This window comes from Thermomyces dupontii, assembly GCF_041956625.1.
Source record: "Thermomyces dupontii strain NRRL 2155 unplaced genomic scaffold VTN31scaffold_2, whole genome shotgun sequence".
NCBI lineage: Eukaryota > Fungi > Ascomycota > Eurotiomycetes > Eurotiales > Trichocomaceae > Thermomyces > Thermomyces dupontii.
The window spans coordinates 493837-519713 of NW_027192308.1; the positions used below are offsets into that span (position 1 = coordinate 493837).

General features: G+C 51.8%; 11 protein-coding genes across 11 annotated transcripts; 5 read left to right on the plus strand and 6 right to left on the minus strand.

The window, feature by feature from the left end:
- Nucleotides 1–850: 850 nt before the first annotated feature.
- VTN31DRAFT_2558 (uncharacterized protein) lies at nt 851–2614 on the plus strand (the record flags this gene model as incomplete). Its single annotated transcript, XM_069402739.1, has 1 exon — nt 851–2614. One exon carries the CDS (start codon nt 851–853, stop codon nt 2612–2614), a length of 1764 nt encoding a protein of 587 aa, XP_069261991.1.
- Nucleotides 2615–2997: 383 nt separating this feature from the next.
- VTN31DRAFT_2559 (uncharacterized protein) lies at nt 2998–4720 on the minus strand (the record flags this gene model as incomplete). The annotated part of the gene is made up of 5 exons (XM_069402740.1): nt 2998–3059; nt 3118–3448; nt 3496–3552; nt 3603–4594; nt 4645–4720. The coding sequence occupies 5 exons, from the start codon at nt 4718–4720 to the stop codon at nt 2998–3000; spliced, it is 1518 nt and encodes a 505-aa protein (XP_069261992.1).
- Nucleotides 4721–5496: 776 nt separating this feature from the next.
- Nucleotides 5497–6131, plus strand: VTN31DRAFT_2560 (mitochondrial 54S ribosomal protein uL6m; the record flags this gene model as incomplete). The annotated part of the gene is made up of 3 exons (XM_069402742.1): nt 5497–5524; nt 5587–5700; nt 5758–6131. The coding sequence occupies 3 exons, from the start codon at nt 5497–5499 to the stop codon at nt 6129–6131; spliced, it is 516 nt and encodes a 171-aa protein (XP_069261993.1).
- A 293-nt stretch (nt 6132–6424) lies between these two features.
- On the minus strand, nt 6425–7324 carry VTN31DRAFT_2561 (uncharacterized protein; the record flags this gene model as incomplete). Its single annotated transcript, XM_069402743.1, has 1 exon — nt 6425–7324. The coding sequence occupies one exon, from the start codon at nt 7322–7324 to the stop codon at nt 6425–6427; it is 900 nt and encodes a 299-aa protein (XP_069261994.1).
- A 684-nt stretch (nt 7325–8008) lies between these two features.
- Nucleotides 8009–9378, plus strand: VTN31DRAFT_2562 (uncharacterized protein; the record flags this gene model as incomplete). Its single annotated transcript, XM_069402744.1, has 4 exons — nt 8009–8023; nt 8083–8234; nt 8288–9316; nt 9366–9378. The coding sequence occupies 4 exons, from the start codon at nt 8009–8011 to the stop codon at nt 9376–9378; spliced, it is 1209 nt and encodes a 402-aa protein (XP_069261995.1).
- A 683-nt stretch (nt 9379–10061) lies between these two features.
- On the minus strand, nt 10062–13172 carry VTN31DRAFT_2563 (uncharacterized protein; the record flags this gene model as incomplete). The annotated part of the gene is made up of 1 exon (XM_069402745.1): nt 10062–13172. The coding sequence occupies one exon, from the start codon at nt 13170–13172 to the stop codon at nt 10062–10064; it is 3111 nt and encodes a 1036-aa protein (XP_069261996.1).
- A 1586-nt stretch (nt 13173–14758) lies between these two features.
- Nucleotides 14759–15544, plus strand: VTN31DRAFT_2564 (uncharacterized protein; the record flags this gene model as incomplete). Its single annotated transcript, XM_069402746.1, has 2 exons — nt 14759–14815; nt 14879–15544. 2 exons carry the CDS (start codon nt 14759–14761, stop codon nt 15542–15544), a joined length of 723 nt encoding a protein of 240 aa, XP_069261997.1.
- A 197-nt stretch (nt 15545–15741) lies between these two features.
- On the minus strand, nt 15742–16275 carry VTN31DRAFT_2565 (uncharacterized protein; the record flags this gene model as incomplete). The annotated part of the gene is made up of 1 exon (XM_069402747.1): nt 15742–16275. The coding sequence occupies one exon, from the start codon at nt 16273–16275 to the stop codon at nt 15742–15744; it is 534 nt and encodes a 177-aa protein (XP_069261998.1).
- A 5068-nt stretch (nt 16276–21343) lies between these two features.
- VTN31DRAFT_2566 (uncharacterized protein) lies at nt 21344–22285 on the minus strand (the record flags this gene model as incomplete). The annotated part of the gene is made up of 4 exons (XM_069402748.1): nt 21344–21468; nt 21536–21954; nt 22010–22194; nt 22262–22285. 4 exons carry the CDS (start codon nt 22283–22285, stop codon nt 21344–21346), a joined length of 753 nt encoding a protein of 250 aa, XP_069261999.1.
- Nucleotides 22286–22620: 335 nt separating this feature from the next.
- On the plus strand, nt 22621–24358 carry VTN31DRAFT_2567 (uncharacterized protein; the record flags this gene model as incomplete). Its single annotated transcript, XM_069402749.1, has 2 exons — nt 22621–22690; nt 22749–24358. 2 exons carry the CDS (start codon nt 22621–22623, stop codon nt 24356–24358), a joined length of 1680 nt encoding a protein of 559 aa, XP_069262000.1.
- Nucleotides 24359–24455: 97 nt separating this feature from the next.
- VTN31DRAFT_2568 (uncharacterized protein) lies at nt 24456–25232 on the minus strand (the record flags this gene model as incomplete). Its single annotated transcript, XM_069402750.1, has 1 exon — nt 24456–25232. The coding sequence occupies one exon, from the start codon at nt 25230–25232 to the stop codon at nt 24456–24458; it is 777 nt and encodes a 258-aa protein (XP_069262001.1).
- Between the last annotated feature and the right edge of the window lie 645 nt (nt 25233–25877).

Here is a 25877-nt window from a genome sequence, read left to right on the forward strand (position 1 = left end):
ATACAACAGCACGTACGTAATCGCTGTACGGAGCAGGTAATTTACATCTTTTTCCGCCGATAACTGGTAACTTACTGTAGTTAGTTACTTGACTTGCAATCCTGCATCCATGCTCAGGCATCGACTCCAGCAGCCCAAGGCAAGGAAGGGAATGCTTCCATAAATCCAGCTAAGGGATGAGCACGTTGTTGTCTTGATTGCCCAGAGCTCCGTCTCCTTTGCGTCGTCGCGTTTCGATCCAGCCTCGACTTCAGTCTGGAACCCAGCCAGTGGATGATAGGTCGGTGGCGACACTCGGGCTCTCCTAGGCCTGTCCACCGCCAGCTGCGTCCGACGGACGGGCCGACGTGGCGATGCGCTACTTGGCTCACACATGGCTGTCCTTGATCTGATGATCTCAAGTGCCCGTTCGTGCATTGTGGGGGTCCAGTAGTGATCACTGGCCAATCTCACCGCTTCTGAAGCTAAGCTGCCAGTCTGCCCAAGTCTTTTTGGACCACTGATCAAGTACACTGAACTCTCTCATTTTAACCGGAGTACTCCGTACAATACTCGTCTACCTGCAAGGGAGTTGCATAGAGGGCCATCGTGTGGATTGACCCAATTTCCTTTGTGCTTCGACTTAGAACTTCGACTCAACCTGGAATATATCCATTTGCCCGAGTACACGCCGGTATCCTGTGAAATGGCTGTCTCTTTGGAAGACAAAAAAACATCAAGTGATACGGATAGAATCAAAGGCAGCGTCAAGCAGACCGTTTGCGAAAGGCGAGTTCCACTGGATGGCGAGTCCGACGGCGACAGTACGAGCTTCAGTGAAGGCATTGACATAGCTACACCCACGATCACAATGACATCGTCACACGTCCAAAACCCGGAGGTCCAAAGCCGCCGAAGACGCGTGTTGCTCTCGACGGAGAGCGCCTATGCTGAACATTTCCTTCCGGTCTTGATGCAGAACCCGGACGTGGAGCTGCGATTGATCACTGACGAGGAACCGTCGACAATTTCGACCGGTGCAAGCAAGATCCCGCACTACACGGATTCGGTGGATGGGAATATGTTTGAGATGAAGCCGGGACAGCGGAAATGGCTCCGGGCTAAGGCCGCCGAATTGAGTGCCTGGGCAGATCTGCTCATTGTCGCGCCGATTGACGCCGGCACTCTGGCCTCGATGCTTTCCGGTCTTACATGCACGCTGACGCTGTCTCTCCTACGATGTTGGGATTCGAACAAGGCTGTAATGGTTGTGCCAGGAATGACTCTGGCTGAGTGGAAGAATCCACTCACTAACCGGCAACTTCATGAGTTGGAACAATACTGGCCGTGGGTAATCACCATTCCTCCGCTTCTGTGGAAGCTTGACCACCAGGAGGAGTTTACCCAGATCGAATGGGAGGGAAAACACAAATATGAAGAAGTAGTTCGTCAGGCTTTAGGCCTGGCCTCTAACACATCGGCGTCCCCGGTACAAGAGGTGACGCCGTCGCACCCCGAAAATGTCGAGCACCAACAAGCATTGCATACAAAAGCCCTCCCTGACAAACAAGTCAAGACGGTCGAAAAGAAGCAGCAAACACGAAGTCCAAAATCGCTTCCGCTCGAAATTTGGCTGACCATTTTTGAAGACCATCTGAGCGACTGGGAGATTGCGAAAGCAGTCGGGATTCCGACTCGACTTCCCGTGCCCAAAGAGTGGCAACCTCATATTCTCAAGATGTCAGCGCCAGCATCGTTAGAGTACACGATCCTCCGCGGGTCATTTGCAGCGATCAAGTCCCGAATCGAAGCGCTGCCTCGCTGGAAGCCCTTGTCGGACCTCGCTTGCCACCTGATCCTGAAATTTTCCAGGACAGACATCCTCACGTATCTAGCCGAGAACCATCTCGACCTCCTGTTGACCACGACGCGACTGAACGACCTTCCATATCGCGCGTCCGCGATATACGGTAATCCGAATATCCTTTCTTGGTGGCGGGATTCTGCTCTGCCGAGGAAAGAATACCTCGCTGATGCCATCGACGGCGCATCCCGAGCTGGGTTCGTCAACGTACTAGAATGGTGGCGAACCTCGGGACTCCCGCTCCGCTACACGGAGCGCGCCCTCGAATCCGCCAGCGCCGAGGGCAAAGTCGCCGTTCTAGAGTGGTGGAAACAAGCCTCCGCCAACTCACCTCCGGAGAACCCCATCCCGCTCAAGGTTGGCAAGTCGGTCCTCCTGGCGGCGCAGTCCGGCAGCGTCGAGTCGATCGCCTGGTGGGATGCGTCGGGGATCCCTTACTCGCATTCCGAGTCCGTCGCCCGCATTGCCAGCACCCACGGCCACGTCCACGTTCTCTCCCTCTGGCACCGCCTCAAGGGACCCAAGATGATCTTTGACCACCAGGTTCTCGTCGGCGCCACGCGCAACGGCCACGACCATGTCCTCGAGTGGTGGAGACGAAGCGGCCTGCGCGTGGAATTCAAGACCTGCGACATCGAGGAGGCCCTCGAGGACGCGGACCCGTCGTCTGGTGCGGAACAGCGCGTGCGGGAATGGTGGGCTCGGAACGGGCTAAACCTCGGTGTTGGGACGAGTGAGTGGATGAAGGTCAAGGTCCTCTCGCCGTCATGAGAAATGATGATAAGATTGCGTTGTCTTCATTGTTATGAATTTTTTTTTTTCGGGTCGCTATTTATGCTCGCTATATACCCCCTTTTGTTCGGAGTGTCTTGCTTGTGCGCAAAGTTGTTACAGGAATACATATGTAGCTGGAGCATCGTGGGCGTTGGTCGGAGATGGGCTAGCATTGATATGTCCTATTCAGTCCGTGAATGAAATAGATCCAAAATCATATCATAGCTTCTGCCAATGTATTTGGTACGAGCAGTCTGGTTCTTCCGGGAACGTTCAACTTTTGAGATGAAGTGAACCGAGAATCTCTGAATAATTAAACAGAAATGGCATATCCTGACGTCCGGACCGTTTCAGATATGTCGCCACTCTAATTATCATGCCTAGATAGCCGGAAATGACATGGGCGTGACCGTAGATATGAGCTTCGCAGCGAGAAACAGTCCTACTGTCCGTTAGGGTTGACACTGCGTTTTCGATTTGAGGTACGCGGGTCAGCTTACCGCCGCTCAAGACGAGAATAGCCGTCAGCTTTGGGTTCTGCATCGCCATCAGGCAAAGCAGTAGGGCGCAAACGGCCCATGGAGAGATCGATATGCCCAGCAGGGGAAGCTCGTTGAAATGGGTGGCGGCGTCATTGAGAATAGTTTCAAGGTTTGCGGCCTTGGCTGTCACCTTGTCGAGCAAGCCATGGGCCACCCTTGCACTATCGCTGAGGAGCTTTTGTGCTTCTAAATGCGATTTCATTGCTTGGGCCTGTGACGTTTGGGTCTCGAGCAGTTCCTCCGCATGCGATCTGGACTTCGCCAATTCCGTCTCGAAAATGAGTAGACGCTGATCGCCCCATTAGGCAGACCCTTCCATCGAATGACAGATCTTACCTCAGATATAACAACTTCCTGCTCTTGAATCTCGGAAAGTCGTTGAACTAGCCAGTCCTGGGTTGTACCGTCAATGCCAGCTTTCGAATGATGGCACTGTTACTGACCAATGCCCCATCGATGTCTACAATTCTCTCCGATAATCTCATGATACCTTGGGATGCTATCGAGTCCAGTGACTCTTGGATAGTAGCGGCCAGTTTGTTCTTCAGCTTCAGGTCCGCTTCATACGCTCTTGCCAGCTCGGTTCGTTGCGTTTGCGTTTCATTATACAATCGACGGAGCTGGTCCTGCAACCCGCTCATTTCTGCCGAAGAACGCCCGACTTCTTCTGTCAAATATGCGGCGGATGATGTTGTTTCTCGAATTACATGAGCAAAGTTCGACAGCATCGAGTTCATCATGGCCTCTGCATGGTTGGCAATGGCCGTGAGGAAGTCCCGTGCTCGGGAATTCTGTCGCTGAAGCTCATCTAGCAGTTCAGATCTCATTATTTCTGTTGTTTTGACAAATGCCCTGTGTCTTTCGCTGTCCGCTGCCGCGTTCTTGATGGTATCATGCAACACTTTGTTCAGATTAGCTGTGCTATCCGCGAGGGACTGATACAAATCAAGCATTTCTTCTTTCTCGATCTCAGTGCGAGCCGCTTGGCATATCAAGATTGCGTTTTGTCTGTTGTTGCTGTAACTCGTCCACCACTGAGGTCGAGATTCTAGTACCCTAAGGCATCCGTCTATTACATCCCTCGAGAGAGAATCCAGGGAATCAGCATCTAAGTAAGGCGGGTGAGTTGTAACTCTGAGTGGTGAGCACGCCGCGGGAATTGCTGTCACCGCATCTCCGAGTTCACAGAGAGCCAGTCTAGCGGCGTAGATAGATTTGATACGGTCAAGAGTTGCTGGAACATCCGCCCATCGGGCGTGATCATCGCTTCTAACGCTCTGACACGACGCTAAGAGCCTTGAGGCCGCAATACGGTTGCATGACGGAGCCGACCGCATTGACTGAAGCAGCTGGACGGCGCTGGAGAAGATGGTGTCATGTTGTAATGACCTTGCACTAAGGAGTTCAATGAGGTCGGATGTGTCGGACTCGGTTACTGGGAACTGTTAGAGTCTTGGTCCAGTGGGACATCCTTGATCATACTACCCTTTGTAGCTTGTTCGAAAAATGATGCCACCGAAAAAGCAGCAAGAATTGCGAGCAGCATGAACGCACAAATCATCGCGACTGTCAGCAAACCTGCTGATGTTGATGATTTCTACGTCTCAGCAATTACACGGTCAGCACCAGTGGCATGCCTCTGCAAGAACGATCTTCAAGACAGTATCCGTCGGAGTGATTCTATGGAAAATACATTCGGGTGAGAGAACGAGGAGGACATACCTAGAGGTAGGTAGGTAGGTGGCTTGCAATGACTCTGAGGGCCTGCAGAGTGTGATGAAAATGGAAGGAGTGAAGTCGCCTGAGTCTCAAGGTTCACAATGAGGCGGTCATTCTGGTTCAATTCCATGCAACAGGCAAAATAGCGCTATGTAAATGCCTATAAACGCCACTGGGAACTTTAATGACAGACAGATCGCGCTTGAAGTATCGCTTACTAGTACGGTGTAAGTACAACGATCAACTTACAGTGAGATCCGCTGTCAATCGAGTAAGAAGTCACGTGATCTTAAGGGCGGGTATTGACCGACGACGCAGTATTTTTGGTATTTTTCAGGTTGTTCTGACAGCTTGAGCAAAACACAACGCCCCATGACTCGCACTGCATCAATTCGCTGTCTACGACAGCTTCTTCGCGAGCCGTCGCGAACGAGCTCTCTTCCGAGTTTCCTTGTTCCCGCACTTTCACAACCATTCCAAACAAGATGCTTCTCTGCCACCTCCTCCGCGCGGTCTCGTATCGGCGGAACGCCAATCTCAATCCCGCCAGAAGTCACACTCAAATGCATTGATCTCCCTCAGTCGGACGCTCCCACGAGGGGGAAAGAAATTCCCAAAATGGCCGTGGAGGTCAATGGCCCGTTGGGTGCGTACCCAAGGCTTGTTTTGGAAGCGAAAATGATTGCTGATAGGAATTTCCGCGTTTAGGCCAATTGACATTAAACATCCCCCCATTCGTGAAAATCACGCATGACCAAGAGCAACGAAAAGCGAAGCTGACCGTCGACGATCCTGAGGTTCCTCATCAACGAGCCATGTGGGGTGTGTGGATGATATGAGGAATTTTGCTCCTACGTCCGCTGACCATGACTGTCGCAGGAACCACCCGAGCGCACCTACAAAACCACGTTCTCGGCGTGTCAGAAGGCCACATCTGCATTTTAAGTCTTGTCGGAGTCGGTTACCGAGCGAGCATTGAGCCAACCGCAACAACCGTCGCCCCTCAATACCCCGGTCAGCAGTTTGTCAACCTCAAAGTCGGCTATTCGCATCCCATTGAGCTAGGCGTGCCGCAGGGCGTCAAAGCGTCCACGCCACAGCCAACCCGTATTCTACTGGAAGGTATCGACAAGCGAGTCGTCACCCAATTCGCGGCAGAGATCCGACAATGGCGCAAGCCGGAGCCGTACAAGGGAAAGGGCATCTTTGTGAACGACGAGACTATCCGGTTGAAGAACAAGAAGATCAAGTGATTGCTTGGCTCGGTTCTGGGTTGGAGTACTTGTACATTTATGGCTGTATCATTACTAGACTTTTTACGAGTTTTCAATCTCGTGGTATGTTCAATGGTTTCTTCACTTCGGTGTGATTGGAACAAGGAAAACCTATTTCAGCTTGAGCACAGCCTGTACGGCATCGATGACTTGGTTCTGGAGCTCTGCCGGGGCGGCCACTACACCGCTATTCTCCGCGAGTGTCCTGCCCTTGCTGAAATCTAATCGCTTTCCGTAGATATCGGTCACCTGGCCACCGGCCTCGCGGACAATCAAGTCCCCTGCCGCATGATCCCAAATCTTCTCCTGGTAGTCTCTTCGCACGGGCAACCGTAGGTAGATGTCGCCGGCGCCACGAGCAATGGAGCAGTACTTGGCTTGCGAGTCAAGGCACACACTGGGGAAGTGATTCCCAGGCGCTGTGCAACGGCCGCATTGTCGCTCTGATTCGAATGTGCCGCTTCGACCCCCTCGCAGAAGACTGCCTCAGAGATACTGGTAACCGGCCGCATCTCAATCGGCTTGCTCGGTGCGAGCCCGCCAGGAGTGAGGGGCCTGCTAACCGAACCCTCTCCCTTGACGGAGGAGAACAAGACCCCTTTCCCCTTATCGTCTGTCTGCTGACTCCCAATATCGGCAGTGAGTGGTACCGAGTCATCCACCGGCAGGTTCGGGCATCCAATCACTCCCACTTTCACATCCCCATCCTCAATTAAGGCCAGACACACGGCATACTGTCCGCCGCGCAGGAACCCTTTGGTGCCGTCAATGGGATCCAAAGCCCAAACCCGTCCCGTTGGACCACCCGGCGACTTCCCTTGGTCGATGATGTCGAGCATAGCCTCTTCACTTGGCAAAGGACCCCCGATGAGTTTGTCGCTAGCCTCATCCTCCAATTTGATGTCCTTCACCAGGTCCCAAATCTCCCGTCGCAGAGCAGCGTCTTGACGCAATTCAGTTGATTCCTCCTCCGCTACAATCTGGTCGTTGGGAAAATTCGAGGCAATGGCCTGGATGATAAGAGCCTGGGCTCCAAAATCACCTTTGGTGACAGGCGACTTGTCATCCTTGGCCAATTCGCCCTTGGCTTTCTCATGGAAGACCTTTTTTGTCAGGAGCGTGGCCCGCTGGACAGCTAACTCGGCCACGCGACGTTCGTGCTCGTATGTCATTTTTGTGCTCGTGACTAGGAAGCTTCTGATGGACAAGATGGCATGTAAGTGAGGGGCATGCAGGCGAGGCCTGAGGCGGGTTACGATGCTCAGAGCCAAGGTGCGGGTCAGAAAGGCAATCAATCGGGAGCAGTCTTGTCTCTAGGATCAGGATGCGTTCACAAATGGGTTTAAGAATCTATAACCATCTGGATCCTCGCGCTTGCAGCCAGTTAGTTGATCGCTTTGGAGAAAACGCCTTAAGAAATTACTAGTACGACTGTTGACTGGCTGAGCCCTAGAGATATACGGAATGTTTACTCCGTACACTTTTACAACAGTACTCCGTAATGATACATTCCTATTCAAGTTAGTCCAGATGTGAATAGTGCAGAAAATTTCTGTGGTGGATATGCACAATGTGGACCTGTTGAATCAGCACTAAGCCATAAACGGTTAGCGCAGTAATTATGCCAAAGCGATCATCGTGTGCATATCAAGGGATTAGCGCGGGGTGAATGCGGTTTCATCGGAGTGGTCGGACCATGATATCAGAGCTTTACCTGCAGTATCCCAATCCTCGATCTCGTATACAAACCACAGCTGTATAAAATCGCCCGTCCCAGTTGTGAGATTGCTAAAGATCAGTCGCTGAAGCCGATTCATTGGGCTGGGCGTTTTGGTGAGCTTCGAACGCCGCCCACAATGTTCAGATCAGAAGTGAGATCACCACGTGAGAGAATTTCATCATACGTGTACTAATCCAGTTACCTCCGTAGAAGCCGTTTACGGCCGTCACGGTACAGATCGAAAATCTGACCAGCGAGCATTATGACGTAGAAGACTCGAGCGGGATTGTCGACTTGATCGAGGCTATTCAGATACAGGCCACCGGCCCGAGGGAAGCGAGTCGTGCATTGCGGAAGAAACTGTGAGTCTATCCTTCCAAGATGAGCATTCGAGATCAAGTCTTATAACGCGCAGGAAGTATGGCAATCTTCACCGGCAGCTGCGCGCATTGACCATTCTGGACTACCTCATCCAAAATGCTGGTGACCGATTCCTCCGCGAGTTCGCGGACGAGCCCCTCCTGGAACGACTTCGGATTGCAGCTACCGACCCGGTGTCTGATCCCGAAGTCAGGAAGAAATGCCAACAGCTGTTTGCGCAATGGGCAGTCACTTACAAGGGGACCCCAGGCATGGCGGGTATCACAGGTCTTTATCAACAACTGCCAAAGCGCAAACAACCTGCGCGTGAAGCGCAGGCAAAGGTCCTCCGTCAGGATCCCGATGAGCTCCCAATGGGCCATTCGGCATCCGTGTCTGTAGGATCAGGCCCTGCTATCTCCCTAACGTCTTCGAAGACCAAGACGAAACCTAAGCGATCGTCAACGTTTGGCTCGTCGAGCTCCAGGAAGGATAAGCGGTCCAGCATGAAACCTTTCAATCTCGAAAAAGAAAGGCCGGAGATCCTTCAAGCCATTGCTGCAGCATCCGTGGCCGCGACGAATCTAGAAAACGATCTGAAGCTCATCAACCGGGAGGTCAAGCGTGTGAGGGAGGACGAGAGAATCATGGCGGAGTTCGAAAAGTGCAAGAGTCTTCGCCGCCAGATCCTCCGGTATATTCAACACATCGAGAGCGGAGATCTCCTGGGAAGCTTAATCAACGCAAATGAGCAACTTGTCGCGGCATTAATGGCGTTCGAAGTGCTCGACAGGAGCGTGGATTATGACAGTGACAGCGAGGAGGAAGAGTTGGAAAACCGTATTCGAGCCATGGAAGACAGATTCGTTGGGTTGTCCATCAATAAGCCGCCACGACCGCCACGACCATCCAGTAGAATCTACCCACCGACGGAAGATTCCGGAAAGGCTCCTGCCATTCCCATCAATGTGAACGATCTGGAAACCGCCAGCGAGTCTGAAGGTGACGACGATAATGAGGACAATCCGTTCGGAGACCGGAATGCCGTGCCCACGCCGTCAATAGAAAAAGACGAACCTACGTGGTACGTGGTCCGGACTGTGATGTTAGATGCGTGGCTAACCTGCTTCAAGGCGTGAGGTATAACTGAACTACCTCGACCATTCAGCGGAATGCTTTCTCGGTGATGAGTGCACTTCGATTCACGCCCCTAGATACCCTTTCAACGTTATGAATCTGGACAATCTCGATCCCGTTCACCCTTAAATGCAAGAACATATGATCAATTTATCCACCCGTGGCTCTGTGATTCCCAGCTGTGCTGTGTGTATTGATGTACATGTGGTTTGCTGCTGGTCAGAATTCGCTTATCAGTGTCAACAGAAGTATTTTACCAGATATGCCCCTTTCTCTCAAGTTACGCTTGATCCATTCTCCACATCCTTCTGCACAGCAGAGTCGCTCCGATTGTGATCGGCCGGTACATGCGCTCAGTCATCAGTCTGCAACTCTAGGCGAGCCTACTATATCCTCTTCCCAACCCTATGCAACTGAACAAACCCCGTCCCAGCACCCCTTGCCCTTGAGACATGCCATACAAGGAATGATGCGGAGTGTTAACATTACGAAATTGGTGAAGATTTTTCTATTCATAAGGTTGTGTTTACTACATATCTGCATTTGAGGCCTCAATACCATTGTTTGATAAAGCCAATACTCTATTGGGACGTGTAGTAAAATGGACGCTATGCACAAAAACGCTTGCCAAACTTCATGACGGTAGCACAGCCGTGACGGGAACAATTTCAAGAAGTTCCGGCTAGACTTGTCTAGTACACCTCCAACACGTATCGTCCCTCGTCCTTCAACTGTTCGATTTCTCGGCGCGGGTCAACCTTCCTACCCTGCGCCTTGGCTTCCGTGGCAATCGCCTCCTCCAGGACGCTGGTGACGTCCGGAACAGGCCAGGTCGGACCGCACAGGTAGAACGCGCCCTTCTCGCGGATATACGCCTGGATGATCTCTGGCAGAGTCTGGCGCATCCGGTCCTGGATATAGATCTTCTGCGGCTGATCACGCGAGAACGCAGTGCCGATCAATGTGATCACCCCGGCGGCACGGTAAGCCTCCCACTCCTCGCCGTAGCAGTACTCTTCGCGCTGATGGCGGGAACCAAGGTAGAGCAGGACCGAGCCGATCTCCTTGCCCTGCGCCTTCTCCATCGCGCGGTGCTGGACAAACGCCCGGAAGGGCGCCAAGCCGGTTCCAAGGCCGGCCATGATGATCGGCTGCGTCGACAGTGGAGGCAGTTTCATCACGCTCGACTTCACACTCACCGTCACCGGGGTACCCGGCTTCAGTTTGCTGAGGTAGTGGCTGGCCAGGCCGAACCGGTCCCGGCCGCGCGGATCCACCCAGTTCACCACGACCACCATCAGCGCCACGGTGTTTGGCGTCACCTTCTGGCACGACGCAATCGAGTATTCGCGGCGCTTCAACGGGCTGACGATGCGTACGAGGTCGTGGAAGCTCGGGTGAGCTGAGCGGAACTCCAGGAGGATGTCCGCGTAAGTGACGGTGTCGACCTCGGCGCGACGCTTGAATTCCGTCGCGCCTGCCGGGCTGGCGAGAGTGAGAAGCTCCTTCTTCTCCTTTTCGTCGGTGGCGAACTCGGCCAGCGCCTCGTAGAACCGTTTGGGAGGACGGCCGAAAAGGTCGATGTTCTGCGAGAGCGCCTGGTATACAGTCCGATTCTCCAGCACCGAAGGATCATCGCGGTTGGGAACTTCGACAATTGCGTTGGGGTCCAGGCCGTAGAACTTGATGAAGGCCTCTACATCCTCAGGGTTGTTCTCGGCGTGAACACCGAGCGCTTCGCCAATGTCGTAAGTGAGACCGGAGTCACCCAGGTCGAATTCAATGTGGAAGATGTTGCGGTCATAGGTGACTGGAGTCAGACGGCGATTCTCCTTGACGTGAACAGTGAAGGTCTTGGTGTTGACATCCGGGCGGAGTGCCGCTCGGCTGCCATAGGCCTCCCGGAACGCAAGACCCTTGGCGACCGTCTTCCAGTCCTTGAGGTACGTCTCCGGCTCTGCTTCGCTCTTGTCGAACGGCACAAAGCTGGTTGCAGTGATGTCAGTGGGCAATTTGGGTGTCTCTACAGGCTCTTCCGCGGTGTCCCAGGAGTCGGGCACCTGAACCTGCCGGCGAATCTTGTCGAGTTCCTTGGTCACATCCGCAATCGCCTCCGTGAATTTCAACTTGGAAGCGTCATATGTCGACTGAGCGACATCGAAGAAAACCGCCTGGACGGCATCCAACTGCGATACCGCCTCGCCGGCGGCCGTGATGTCGGCGACGACGACGGCAATGCCACGCTGAGCAGCCTGCTTTCGGAATGAAACAGGAAGTTTCTTCTCCAGCTCGTCGTCCTTCGTGCCAGGCACATTCAAAATAATCTTTGCTTGGTCCTTGAGAGACGCCAGGACGTTGTAGTTACCCAAGACCTCCACATTTCCGACGTACGCGACATCCGCAGCATTAACAGAATACGGCGCATCGACAATTTTGGAGCTCCTCCGGATATCGACGCGGACAACACCACCTTGAACGAGGTTGTCGTAGGTAGTGTTAATGCTCACGTTGACCGCGGCATCCTTGGCCAGAGTCTTGGCAACAATGGCTGCAGCTTCGGCCAATGAGCTGTCATCCGTATCCCAGAAGCTGTACTCCTGCACTGCTGATGGATTCAAAAGTTGAAGAGGGGCGGCATCCTGGACACCCTCCAGGATGGGCTTGTCAACGATGCGCTGGAAGGCCGCCGCAGCATTGACGACAGCCCATTGATGGGAGCGGTCATACTTGATTTCAACCACCGTCGGGCTCTGGTCGCGATCAGCAGCAAAAGTCAACGCTGCCAGGACATCATCGTAGAGGGCAGAGTGAATCCCCTCCTCTTGCACAGCTTGCTCATCGCGAACTTGACCAAGAACTCCCACGGTCTTCACGGATTTCGGCAGCACGCGGAGGAACTCTTCCTCAACGAAAGGACGGTAGACACGAACATTGATAACCCCGACGCGAGCGCCGTTCTTGGAAAGCTTCTGAGCAATCTGGGCGGTCAATGTCGCTTCAACGGTGCCGAAGACCACCAGCGCCGCCGTGGCTTCCTCATGACCATGGTATTCGAACAGTTGGTAATCTGTGCCGAGTTCGCCGTTCAAGTTGCGCAAGGTTTCCAGAACCTTGCCCTGATCGTCAAGATGTTTGACGCGGGTGTCGGCCTGGCTTTGAATCACAGCCTGGTAGATACGGCTGAGGCTAGACTGGTCCAGAATGTCGACCACTCTGGTGCTCTCTCGGCCGACACGCAAACCGTCATAAATGTGAACAGTTGGCAAGAACGAGGCAACGAGGGTCGCAAACAGAGCCATATGCTGGCTTTCATGCGCCGACGTGCTGGAAATAAGTCCGAGGCCTAGGTCCTCGGAGAGACTCAAAGCAGTCGCATAATCGGACACCAAGCGCTCTTCCGCATAATCGACAGCGGCAACATGGGCGACAACGGGGTTCGCAACGGAGTACAGCAGGGAGAGCTGTTCCAGGGACGAACGCAGATATGGCAGCGTTGCAGAAGAAGCCAATATGCCCTGGGGCACATGACGCTTCTTCAGGTCAAAGTCGCGAGAAAACAGATACCCGAGCGCAATCGAGCCGGCTCCCTGGCGCGTCTGCAGAGACTGCACCGAAGTTACTTCCCCTCGGGCATTGATCTGCCCACTCGAGGCCCATTCTTGCACGGCAGAGTCCAAGTCGAAAGTCTCCGGGGAATAAGTAAACAGTTTATCAGAAAGAGCATAGGCGACCTGCTGGATGAGGGTCTGAGCCGTCACGTAGGACGGACCCCCAATTTCGGAGTATTCTGGCTTAGCATCCATTGCTCAACTCTGATGCTCAAAGAACGAGCCAGAGGACCACGAAGGAGAGACGAACTGGAGGAAAATAAAACCCATCTCTGAAAATCCAACTCATTCCTCCATTTCTCGATGCCAAGACCAGGTATGCCTTCCAAATGCGGCTAGCCGCAATCACGCAATTTCTTATCGATAAGAAAATGTGGGTCAGGGGCCACATGTCACGTGGAGATAACCTAACATTCCCTTCCTGCGGACAGAGTTCCGGAGTCCGCCTTTCCGATTTCGGCCGTGTTCCAATTCAACTGCTATGACAGTTGACGTCTGAAATGCTCGTCTGAAATCACCAGAGAACCAAGGATTCTTCCAATTTGTGAATCATGAAGGCATGTATAGTCTCCCTTTGACCAATGGAAATGCCAATGAAGTGTGAACGTTTGTTGAACTGGGATCCTCAGCGAAGTTCTTCACCATACGCCTGGCTGGACTGAGATGAGTACGCAACCCAGCGCGAAATCCCAAAGGTCTACGGAGTACTCCGTACGAGTACACTGTGGGATCTAAATTCCACGAGAACAGGGTCAGGGACTCTGTGGACGATTAGTACACATGGTTGAATGAACACGGCTCAAGAATCGCCTGCAAATAGTTGTCGCGTTACCACTGCAGCTCCGAACCCTATTGATACTTGTGCAATCACTCAAGTCAACCGAAGGCTGGAATGCACAGGCAATTCCGTCTGGTCCGGCAGCCTTGTCCGATGCAGGTTTGAGGGCTCAACTGCGCATCCCAATCGACAATGCCCAGTTGTCCACAATGCCGAAGAAAACAACACTATAAGCCACTGTCGTTGAAACTCTGCTACTTGGCAGAAGTAACTCGTGAGAGCCTGGGGGCTGAACTGCTGAGCGCTGAGGTGACCAAGGTGCATTCACAGCATTGGTGATATAGAATGATGGAAGGGACTTTTCGGTTTTGAAATTGATGAAATTACTCCGTAGTGCGAAAATATTATTGTAACTACGGCTCTACGAGAGTAAAAGTGACTTGACTTGAGTAGTACATGTAGTAGTTTATACAGTACCTACATTTGCCGTTGTGAAGATTGATCCTCGAATGATGTGGAATCAGAGATCGTGCCTTTTCATTGGCCAATCAGGCGGAATAGTTTGTCCGTGTCCCGTCTTGGCATTCATGCAATGGAGATGGAGCATAAAAAGCCCCATTGCGGCCGTAAACGTAATAATATCACAGACTCGTTTAGTTAAGCTCTCATTTTGAATACGTCTACGTCCATCTCTCCTTACAAAAACATTGCTGATAGCCCATTACCTGAACTGAGGAGTCATTGGATACATCAGCACTGAACCAGACCATCCATGTATTGAGCGATCAATACTAAGTACTCGTAATAATTGCCGATCATAAACTCAACGGCCTGGGCTCAAGCTGGAGAGAGTGTGTTGTACACATTGAATCAATACTTGGGTAAGTCTCATCCGCTTGGAACTTAACGTCCATTTTGGTTGACGTTGTGGAATGGGCGCTTGATTGCCAGTTCTACGAACATCCTACGTTTTTGCGTTGCGCCTCTGTTCATACTTCTCTAAATGGCTTCAAAGACCAGTACAACGGGGGTGACTCTTCTTGGGTCCACGGGCTTAGTGGTGAGTGAGATCGAAGTACCTCCACTCTAGCATGACTTTTCCAGAGCTAACGTACACCGACAGGGATCGAGAGCCCTATCCGTACTTCTTTCACATCCCGATGTCCACCGCGTTGAAACCATCTCTCGCAGGACGCCCGAGGCAGCCGCATCAGAACCACGGGCGAAGTTGACAACCACTGTCGATGCCGACAACAGCCGCTTGCCGAGCATCATCTCGTCTCTGAATCCGCAGCCATCGATCTTGATCTCATCACTCGGCACCACGCGCGCAAAAGCTGGCGGCCTCAACAACCAGTACAAAATTGACGTCGACCTAAATGTCAACTGTGCCAAAGCTGCCCGCGACGCAGGCGCTAAGGTTTTTGTTCTGGTCTCTGCCGACGGTGCAAACCCGAAGTCGATTTTTGGATACATGAAAATGAAAGGGGAATGCGAGGAACAGGTGAAGAATCTAGGGTTCGAGCGCACAGTCATCCTCCGTCCCGGCGTGATTGTTGGACCGCGCGAGGAGAGTCGGCCGGGGGAGGCTGTGGCGAGGTTCCTCGCTACAGCCATTGGCAAGGTTCATTCGTCGCTCAAGGACCCCTGGGCTCAGGACGCGGATGTCATCGCCAAAGCTGCTGTCAAGGCGGGTCTGAAGGCCCTGGCCGGCGATGTGCCGACTGGCAGTGAGAAAGTCTGGGTCCTGTCGCAATCGGATATCATCCGGCTTGGGCGGACCGAGTGAAATCTAAAGTAAGGTGTCGATGCAAGAGGGGCAAATGGTGTCCCCGTTTTGGAATTTTGATCTGGGATATCTATGGGTCTCACAAAATGTCTTTATATATACCCTTTTATACTCTCATTTACATAGTAACGGTCAATAATTGAGAACACCATCCCGTATACAAAAATCAATATATCAAACAACCCCGCCCCTTCATCCTAATGCCGAATCTTCTCCTCATTGACTGCCTTATTTTTCGGTGTCTTGCCATGAAAGCTCGGCTTCCTCGGTTCCCCATGCTCCGAAGGCCTCTCGTTGGGATCCCGAGCCTGGCTCACTTCCTGGTTTGCTGGACTAGTCTCAAGTGGACTGCTCGTATGCCCCGCCTCGCGCGCTTCCGCACGCGTGGCATCTAACTGGCCCTCCGGTGCCGTGTTCGTCGGGTCAAATGACATCGCGGTGTGCGCGGCTTCATCGTCCGATCCCGAGCCGGTGTTCTCGCTGCGTCTCGGGTCGAGTTGGTTACGGTTGATCAATTTCTCCGTGGCCTCTTCATGGTGGTGGGTTTGTGCGCTGGACGACGACTGAAACGCACGCTGACGCTGCTGGATGGTCGACAGTGACGGCGTTGCAGTTGAACTTATAGATGATAGAGCAGCTTTGTGTTGGGAACCCGCCTTGTTGGCTCTTAACACCGCTCTCGAGACAAGCTCATCACTTATCAGAACCGCTCGGCGCAAGAAAATGCTCATGATTAAACAAGACAATTTCTCAACTTTCGGCTCTGGGGAGGTAAGAATATAGCTTAAACTTACATGGTGATATTTAATCCATTCACTATGATTATACCTCGTATGTCGTCAGGGATGTTCCATCGAACTCGCTCTCATCCTGACGTCATTACCGTATTCTATAGACCAAAACGGGAAAGGATCGTTGATTCGTCAACCAGAAGCCCTAATCACGTGATTATCTGGGAAGCAAATTGGGACTTCTGCTTTGCTTCCTTACACTGGTGTCGACGAACTATTCCATGGCGGACTCCAACCTGGAATCAACTATTTGGTAAGGGAGATTTGCACAAATTGGCAAGAAGCATATCATCAACTCGCGCTATGTCGGGCGCATCACAGCTGGTCCGCTGGTCAGATGGTTCAAGTACTGTAAGGCGCACGTCGTCAAACTGTCAGTAGACACGTCAATAAGGCGATCATAGATAATCGGATCTAAGCCAGTTGTAGCCTCCGAATATAATCTGCCCCGTAACTGTTGTGAGATGAGCTGCGTTACAGTATCGAGTCTCCGTTGCCCATTCGGTCAAACAGAGCAGACAGCGAAGTTGGCAATCTCTATTCTGGTCGGCTGAGAGGGGCAAAGTTATTCAACCGTCAATGCCTGTTGGTTGACAACAAACATCAAATTACTAACGCACATTAGCACGAGTTGTCGACGTGGTGTGCGATTGTGATCTGGTGCGTAGAAATAAACTCATAGGAGGGCGCCAAACTCCGAGTGCTAATAATAGGATGCATCAACAACCAGTGAACAGGTTCGGTCAGGTTCAGTTCATTAAAGCTGGGAGAGTGTCACTGATCTGAAGACGGGAAGAATAAATCGCATCCTGGCGTCGAATAAGCAAGGCAATGTCTGCTGGTGAATATCCCTGCAGCATTTTCAGTAAGCACCGCCTGAACGGATCTCGTATCGGCAGAGATAACAGCCTGCAGCGGGCTTGACATGGTAAGGGACAAGGCGATCTGGTGTCGCTGGACAAAACCATTGGATAACCATGTAGACAGGCGGAGACTAACGGCCTGGGCAAAGAGTCTCAGAAACAAGTTTGGAGGTCCGGATGTGTTCGCGGCTTATTGAGCGAACAATCACGGTGTTAAGGTATTTGTTGGCATTCAGACCCCTGTTCACATGCCGAAGAACACCAGTTCGTTACCCGATCAAGAGTGTGGGACAGATGCATTTGGATGGGGTAATGCAGGAGCAGTACGAAACTCAACGTCCAGTTTCGTCGATGAGCAGAATGAGCCGCAAAAATTCATTTTCTCGAACGCGACATGCTAAACATTGACCCTGTAATCCAAGCTAGCCGAAAATGGCCATGTGCCAGCAAGGGTGGCGAATCTCTCATGATATTGCCGGCCTGTAATACCGAGGCGAGGCGACTTTGGCACGGAGCAGGATAGTCGTGTGTGACCTTCTCTCCGCTTTCTCATAGGTTTCAAGTCATTCAACATTTTTCAGACTTAACCATGATGCAAAGTCGAGCCATCAACTAGTCTCCAGTTGAAAATTGCGCTGAACCAAAGAGCAATTGGCACTTGGATGCACTGCATCAACTGAAGAACAGAGCCATATGGTGGACAGCTCTGGCCATTGGCCATTTCTGAAAGCGGGCATGATCTCCGCGGCATCGGGAGAAAGAGGCTTAGTTGCCTTGGGTTATACAGGATAAATTCCGACATCCGAATTGTAAAGACTCGAAAATGACGATCGACGAAGTGATCAAGAATCACGGATTCACTAACTCAAGGGGCCCAGACGTGGGATGCCACGTCAGAGGTTCTGGCGTTCTAGTGTGTCAGTAAAGGAGTCGTTGTGAGATGCTTTCATTTGCGGACACCAAGCCGTTCTCTAGCCATCCAGTCAGGGGATGGCCAACCGCGCACCTGAGCAAAACCAAATGCGGGTCTATCCCCGTGCAGACGACGGTGATCAGCTGAAAGAATTGCTCTGCGAGATCTCCATTTGGGCCAATTGCGAATCTGGTCATTGGATCTTAGAGACGATTAGAATGTGAACCTGAAACGGCGACGAGGTCGTCTCTTCCACACCAAGCCAGCAGCAAAGTTGGTTCATGGGATTTTCTCCAGTCCCAAGGATCACAATTTGCGGGCTCGCTGTTTCGAATCTCTGCCTTCTAAGATCGCCTGCCTGACTGGGGATATCGGAGTTGAGTTGCTTGACCGGAGGTGCATGCATGAAACGAAAAGAATCTTGTTGAATCGGCACTAAGGACCCGGTGGCGATGTGGCTGAAGGGCGCCCTTTGGACTGCGGCGTGGATTCGATGTAGGGCATCAACCTAGAACGAGCCATTCTAAACACCATGGATGACCCCCTGCCACCTCATTGCAGAGGGAAAGGCTAGCAAACGATTTAGAACATAGGGGGGCAGTCAACCAGTCAAGGATCAAACAATCAGGCATCCAAGGAAGCAAGCAATCGATCGCAGTGAATCCCACATCATGTCAAACAAGTCAGACGTTTGGATAATGAACTCAATGTGCGAATACAACAGGAAGCGGACTCATTGGCTTATCCAGATACCAGATGATTTGCACCACTACTACGGGGCGTTCTGGTCCGAAGCAGCCGAATTGGTCTCGTCTCAATCAATGCCCTTTCCCATTCCGGAGCGCAATTCCTTCACGGGGAAGCTGGTAATTCGGACGACGATGACCAAGAACAGCTCCCTTCCGATGCTGTTGGCATGCATATGCAAGACAACCGGATGAATCTTTCCAAAACCCCAAGCTCTTGGGCATATCCTGCCCTTCGTTGCATTCATGCAGCCGAAGTTGAAGTGGCCAGACAACTTTGCAGGGATGCAGTTGATACCATGACGGCGAACACGTTGCGGACAACAGAGATCTCAGCAGGCCAAAACCACAAGGTGAATTTTTCGTGCCTGATGAATGATAAATAAGTCATGGCACTCCAGCGATAGGTGAGCAATTTCCCTGAATTCCTGACGACGGTTTCAGAACCACAAGGTTGTCGACATCAAGCACGATTAAGGAGTGCGAGGAACATCCAGAGAGCTCAAGCTGCTGAAGAACCTCTCAGTTAGAACGCGCCGACGTGCGGCCTATCAACCTCGGATCGGCAGGAACCATCGAACCCTTTCGACCAGTTACGGGCCCGCGTGAGAGTGTAAGGGCACTAGTGTGTTTCACGGCCCAGTGAGTACTCCTTGAAGGCCCCCTGCACCATTAGCAAAGCTGATGAAATGGGTAGATATGTGCTTCTATAACCAAAAAGTGTACACATGCGGAGACAGAAACTGGGGCAACTTCGCCCATCAATGCAACTATGAATACCGCACTGGCGAAACATGTGGCATGAAGTTAGTGAGCAAGATTGAATCTGAAACAACCAAGTGTCGACTGTGCGAGAAGATCGAGACCAAGGAGCGTCGAATCCAGCAAGAAAAGGAGCGAATGCTCCGCTGGAAGGAAGAGGGAGGTACCTTGACAGCGTCCATAGCCAAGAGCCAAAAACTCGTCGCCCAACTGGAGAAGGAAGTTTATGAGCTTCAGGCAGAGCTCCGAAGCAGACGGCGGGCAGCGGATTGAAGATCTGGATTCAGAAAGAGGCTGGATGGTGTCAAAGTTGTCAAGAAAAGTCTTTGTTCCTTCGTTCACGATTGGCTCTCGGAGTCGACTTCGTTTCGGGGTTCAAGTTTTTTCGGTTCCTAGCAACGTTTAGACTATGATGTCTTCGTCATCTTTGAAACGTCTCTTGCTGACATGTCTGATGATTTCAAGATGTTATGTACCCTAAAATGTTAATGTTCGAAAGATAATTTTGAGTCCTTGACCAATTGTGCCTTGCATCGGAATCTGAGGCCCTCGAAAAATCGCTAGACTTGGTTTCGCCCAGATCCAACAGAGGGACAGTTCCAATGAAATTCATCTTTTTAGCCGTTCAATAAGCGCCATGATCTGCGGCTCCGCAACGGGAAAGGTAAGTATTTATCTTCTCCTGAAGCCCGAGAAAAGTAAACCCAAGGCTCGAACACTGCCTGTTTCTTCACGAACATAGACTGGCCCTGTGCTTGGACCAAGAGTCCCAATTGTCACACTTCAATGCTGCAGTGAGAACTCAGGGATTGATCCCGAGAAGCCAGGAACGATTCTGTCACATGACCGTCTCCCACGTGATTTGGTAGAGGGCACGTGATACCAGGGCATCATCAACAGCGAGATCACAAGCGATTGAAATAGACAATTTCTTTGATGGCGAAATAATGGAATATGGCTGTTAGGGCCGAATATTTTCGTGTCAATGGGAATCGATCGTGTTGCAACCAAAAGGTATTGGAACTGCCTACAATAGTGAGTAAGTACTAAGTACAAGATCTGATCGTTTCTGTGCGTGTACAGTCGACTCACCTTTCAACTCCCAGGATTGCGGTACTACCTACGGAGTACCTTGGTAGGTACTTACTATCACATCTTCAGAAAAAAAAAAAAAAAAAGCCTCCGAAATGTCGTCGCCGAATATCAATAGATTCCGACACGAGTAGATTCGAGAGGATGGCGCTATTTTCAAGAGGTATGAAGGCGGGTTCTCTTTACACAAGAAGTTCAACAAATCTCAGAAACGTCGACCACGTCCGATATATCAACCACCCGTGACTACCAAAGGCAAACAACACGTGGATCCACAAGGTAAACACTTCTATCTTCTCTCAATCCGAGACCTCACGATTGCGCCGGTGAGAGGGAAAGGATTGCGTTCGAGGACTACGATTGGTTTCATCGTCGACGCGGATACAGCCATTCATCTGCCACGTCACCCCCGAACCGATGCAATTTCAGGCACCGGTTCGCCAAAAAGCAACGCATTGATCGAAGCATCCACGAATGAAGCTTCACAACCGTCGAAAAATGTCTGAACGCGTGACTCTGGACGCGTTTCAATACATCTAATTTGATAGCAAGGGTAGTTTTAACGGTTGAAACATGCATATCATTTAATTTAGCGCGGGGCGAAAGACCAAATATCCATTTCTCGTCCTCTATCAAGTCTCCGTTTCTTCATCCTTGGCCAGCCCATGTTGCTTCAGCAGTGCCGTGATCTCATCTGCAGCCCAAAGGTGATGGTAGATCTTCCCGTCCTTGGTCTGGCCCACAGTCGCGAATTCAACTGCGATGTTGTTAGGAACAAAATCAATCTCGTGGATGATCGGAATCGGAAGGAAGAAATAACGTACTCTTTTCGCTGCTCAACTTCGTGGAATCCATCGTTTTGCTCAAAACCTTTACTGCCAGTGCGCATGCCTCCTTGAGGTCGCAATCTTCCTTATAATCCTGCTTCAGAAGTCCCTGCGCCGCAGCGTTGTTGGCGCCCACGCTTGTCGCCTTCCAGCCACCGTAGTTTCCGCTGGGGTTGCTCTGGTACAATTGAAACTGTCGATGGGGATCCCACCCGGCGTAGATGAACGAGACACCAAACGGCCGCAGACCACCGTGTTGGGTGTACCCCTGCTTCAGATCGCATATCCGGCGGACCAACTGCTCGCATGGAATGTCCTCATTGTAGGTCAAAAGGTATCGTTGGGCAGCTTGGCGGGCATAGTTGATGAGGATGTTGGCGTCGGCGGTCATGCCCGCAACCGCACAGATCATGTTGCTGCGGGCAGATGTCAGCTACGGTGGAGGCGAAAACGACAGGGAGTTCGCCGTACTCGTTGAGGATATAGAGTTTCTCGGCCGATGTGTCCTGCTCCAGCAACTTGCTGGTTACCTTGCGCTCTGCTGCCAGGACGATCCCATCTTTGGCAAGGATGCCCAGGGCTGTTCCGGCGTGCGAAATAGCTTCGAGGGCATACTCGACCTGGTAAAGCCGTCCCTCCGGAGAGAAGATAGTGGTCTAAGACAATCGGAGTGTCAGATGAGACTCGTGCAAAGCGGATCATGCCGGGCAGTGAGATTGTTACCCTTGTGTCGTAACGCCTAGACATTGCGCACCGCTCTGCTGCACAACTCCGCGAATAATGAAAGCAAGCTGAACCTTTGTAAAAATTTAAGTAACCCCGAAGCGGAAAATCCGGGGAGGTGTAGGAGGAGCTGAGTGGGAGCTGATTGAGGATTTGTTGAAGCTGGAGCTTCATAAAGAACGCCAGGCAGCTGGAGTTCGCGCGTCTCTCCGCCTACGCTCAGGCTGTGGCCCTATCAAGTTTGAGATTGCAACATTCTTCTCCGGCTTCCATAACTACAAGCTCTCAACGTTTCTTGATCCATGACTAGTGGAATACAATCTATATAACGCCTTTTTTTATGATTTTTCAGATTGAACATGCTCAAATCTACGTACACTCCGCCTCCTCCGCTGCCACCAGGGTGGACGGAACATCGAGCTCCATCAGGTACGTTGAGAATGCGATGGTCAAAACGGCGCGTTCATGAAGCTGACGATTGCCGTAGGACATATCTACTACTATAATGCCGAAACGAAACAGTCCACGTATAAGCGACCAACGGCACCTGCCACCACTGAACCTTCCCCGGCACCGACGGTTCTTGATTACTCGCCGCAGTATTTGCCCCCGTTCTCGTCAACCCCGTACGGCCCCGTGAGTACTCCGACTGGAGATGCGCAGAGTGGTGCTGGATTCTATGGTGGGAGAGGATATCAGGACCGCCGTCATCGTCAGCCGGAGGATCGGCCCAAGTCAAAACAAGTCATTCCGGGTTGTCCACCATGGTGGTTGGTGAAAACGAAGCTCGGTCGCCGATTCGTGCATAATCCAGAAACAAAAGAAAGTTATTGGAAGTTTCCAGAGCATGTCTTGAAGGCTGTTGTCGAACTTGACCGCATGGAGAGAGAAAAGAAAGAGCGGAGAGAGCGGGGTGAGGAGGTTGAAGATGAAGAAACATCAGGAACAACGGCCAACGAACCTAAGCAAATTCCGACGGCGTCTGCATCAGCTGACGCGGATGATAGTGATGAATATGAGGAGGTGGAAGTCACAGACGATGAGGACGAGGAAGGCGAGCAGGCAAGTAAGAAGCTTCGAACAGACGCCGCCGATGCAGCCGAGGATCAGCCACTCGAGTTCAAGGAGGAGGATATTGAGTATCAGCTGGCAGCAATGGGTGAGGAGTATGGCTTGGAACCGGGCGAGTACGGAGCGCCTGATGAGGAGGGGTACGAGGAAGGCGCAGAAGGATTGCCTCTCACAGGAGAGGAAGCCGCTGGTCTGTTCCGAGACTTGCTCGATGATTATCAGATTAATCCATTCTCACCATGGGAACAAATAATCGAGGAGGGTAAGATCATAAACGACACCCGATACACTGTCCTGCCCAATATGAAAGCGCGGCGAGAAGTGTTCTCGGCGTGGTCTCGCGAACGCATCCAGCAAATCAAGGAGAAGAAGGAAAAGGAAGAAAAGAAGGATCCGCGGATCAAATACTTGGCCTTCCTACAAGAACATGCGACGCCGAAATTGTACTGGCCGGAATTCAAACGCAAGTGTCGCAAGGAGGAGGAGATGAAACACACGCGGCTATCAGACAAAGACAGAGAGAAGTATTACCGCGAGCACATAGCACGACTGAAGCTACCGGAGAGCACTCGAAAGTCCGACCTATCAGCGCTGTTGAAGTCTGTACCTATCCAGCAGCTGAACAGGTCGACGAGTATCGAAGCTCTGCCGCCTGCGATTCTTACGGACATTCGATACATTTCGCTACCTCCAAAGATCAGAGATCCTCTAATTGAAGCCTACATATCCACTCTGCCGCCACCTCCGGAGGACGATGATGGGCTTTCAGTGGAAGAGCAGGAAGAGCGAAGGCGGAAGAAAGAGGAACGGGAAAAACGAGAGAGAGCGCTGGCAGAGCGAGAACGACGTGTTGAAGCGGAAAAGCGACGGCAAAGAGGCGAGATTATGCGTGGGAAGAATTTGCTGCGGCAAGAAGAGGCTCAATTGGAGCAAGCCATGCGAATCAGTGGCAAAGATAGCTTGCGGAGTTACATGGAAGCTGCGGACAAGTCCCAAACTACAAGCGATGATAAAACAAATGTATGATTAAAGCATGAACGGCGCAAATGAGAATGATTTCTTCATCAGGGTATCATTAATGTACAGAATTTGTACTTGCACTGTACCGTTTCATATCACTCGTTCACCGGAACCTCCAATCATCCCAATCTTCATCTCCTTCGTCCTCTTCGTCGCTTTCATACCCCGCTTGTTTCGTGGCGGATTCGGTATTTTTTGTTGTCGCGGCTGTCCCATTGGTGACTTCCTTAACCTGCTCAGGACCGTGTCTGCGTAGGGCCTCACGCTTCTCTTTCAATCGTTTGACCCGCTCCTCTAATTGCTCCATCTCATCAAACTCTTCCTCGAGTAAGCGGGCCGCATCTTCCTTCTCACCCTCGACATCCGCCTCCCGTGCTCGTGAGGCTTCCTCGTTTTGTCGCTGTTGTTGTACTGCTAACTCTTCAGCCGAGATTGGCGCAGCCGAGATGGTCGCAGCGGCTGTTGCAGCCGCTGGAAGCTGGGGAGTTCGTGTTGGAGCGACAACTTCTCGTTCAAAAGCAGCCCATTCGTCTTCGTCCACCTCATCTGCAGGCGCATTGTTGCCAGGAGAGGCTGAGGGCTGCGCAATGTCTTGTACAGCGCTCGCCTTTTGATCATCAACGGGTGGTGGCAAGAGTGTTGGACCGGTGTCTTCCAGCGCATCGTGTTCTGATACTTCGCTCACTTCCCTCGTGCTTCGGTGCTCACTTTCGTTTTCGGCAGTAGTTTCTGGACCGTCGGGTCGTAGTCGTTTCGTAGTGGCTTCATCGATCGATTCAATCCTTCTCTTCTTGGTGATTCGCGTGCCGGTACTGGGTTTCTGAGGTGCTGCCCCACGAGATGCTAGTTCACTTCGAAGAAGTGACCGAACGTCAGCCATTTTTCACGCAATATTGGTTTGGCATTAAAGTTGATGAGCGTCCGTTCGAGCTGGGAACGATACACCAACATGTCGCATCGAACCGCAGTCCAGTCGATGACGCGCATTGTGGCGTATGAAGTGTGGCTAGGCTCTGCTTATGTAACCTTTACTGTGGCTGAGCCGCTGAAGGTCACATGCCACTCGTGTCGTGTCACGTGCCATGCGAGCTAACCTGGAATGGTATAGCCAGGACTTTAAAATCCTTCATTGTCCGACATTCCTTCCTCGTCACCATTTCTCGACACTCAACCACGCAGTTTGTGCCCCTTTATCATCGTGAGATACCTTCCACTGCGGTCTTTGTCAGCGATTCTTCTCTCTCGTCAAGTATCACACTCGTTGCGGGCATAGATCGCCTTTTGCAGCCAGTCACACCACGGAGATCATCACGCGTCTGCATGCTACAAGCAAGTCCCGGTGACAGGGAGTTATTGGCAGTCGACAACACGAGGGTGTATTGCTTTGGAGATAAAAGTTGGCGGAGTAGCTCACTTGGCATTTGGATGCACTCTCTTCCAACCCAAACGTTGTTCGCATTGTATCTACTAGCAGCCCCCGTGTCGTAGAGCGACTGCCCAACCCAGGTGTGATACACACGCGACT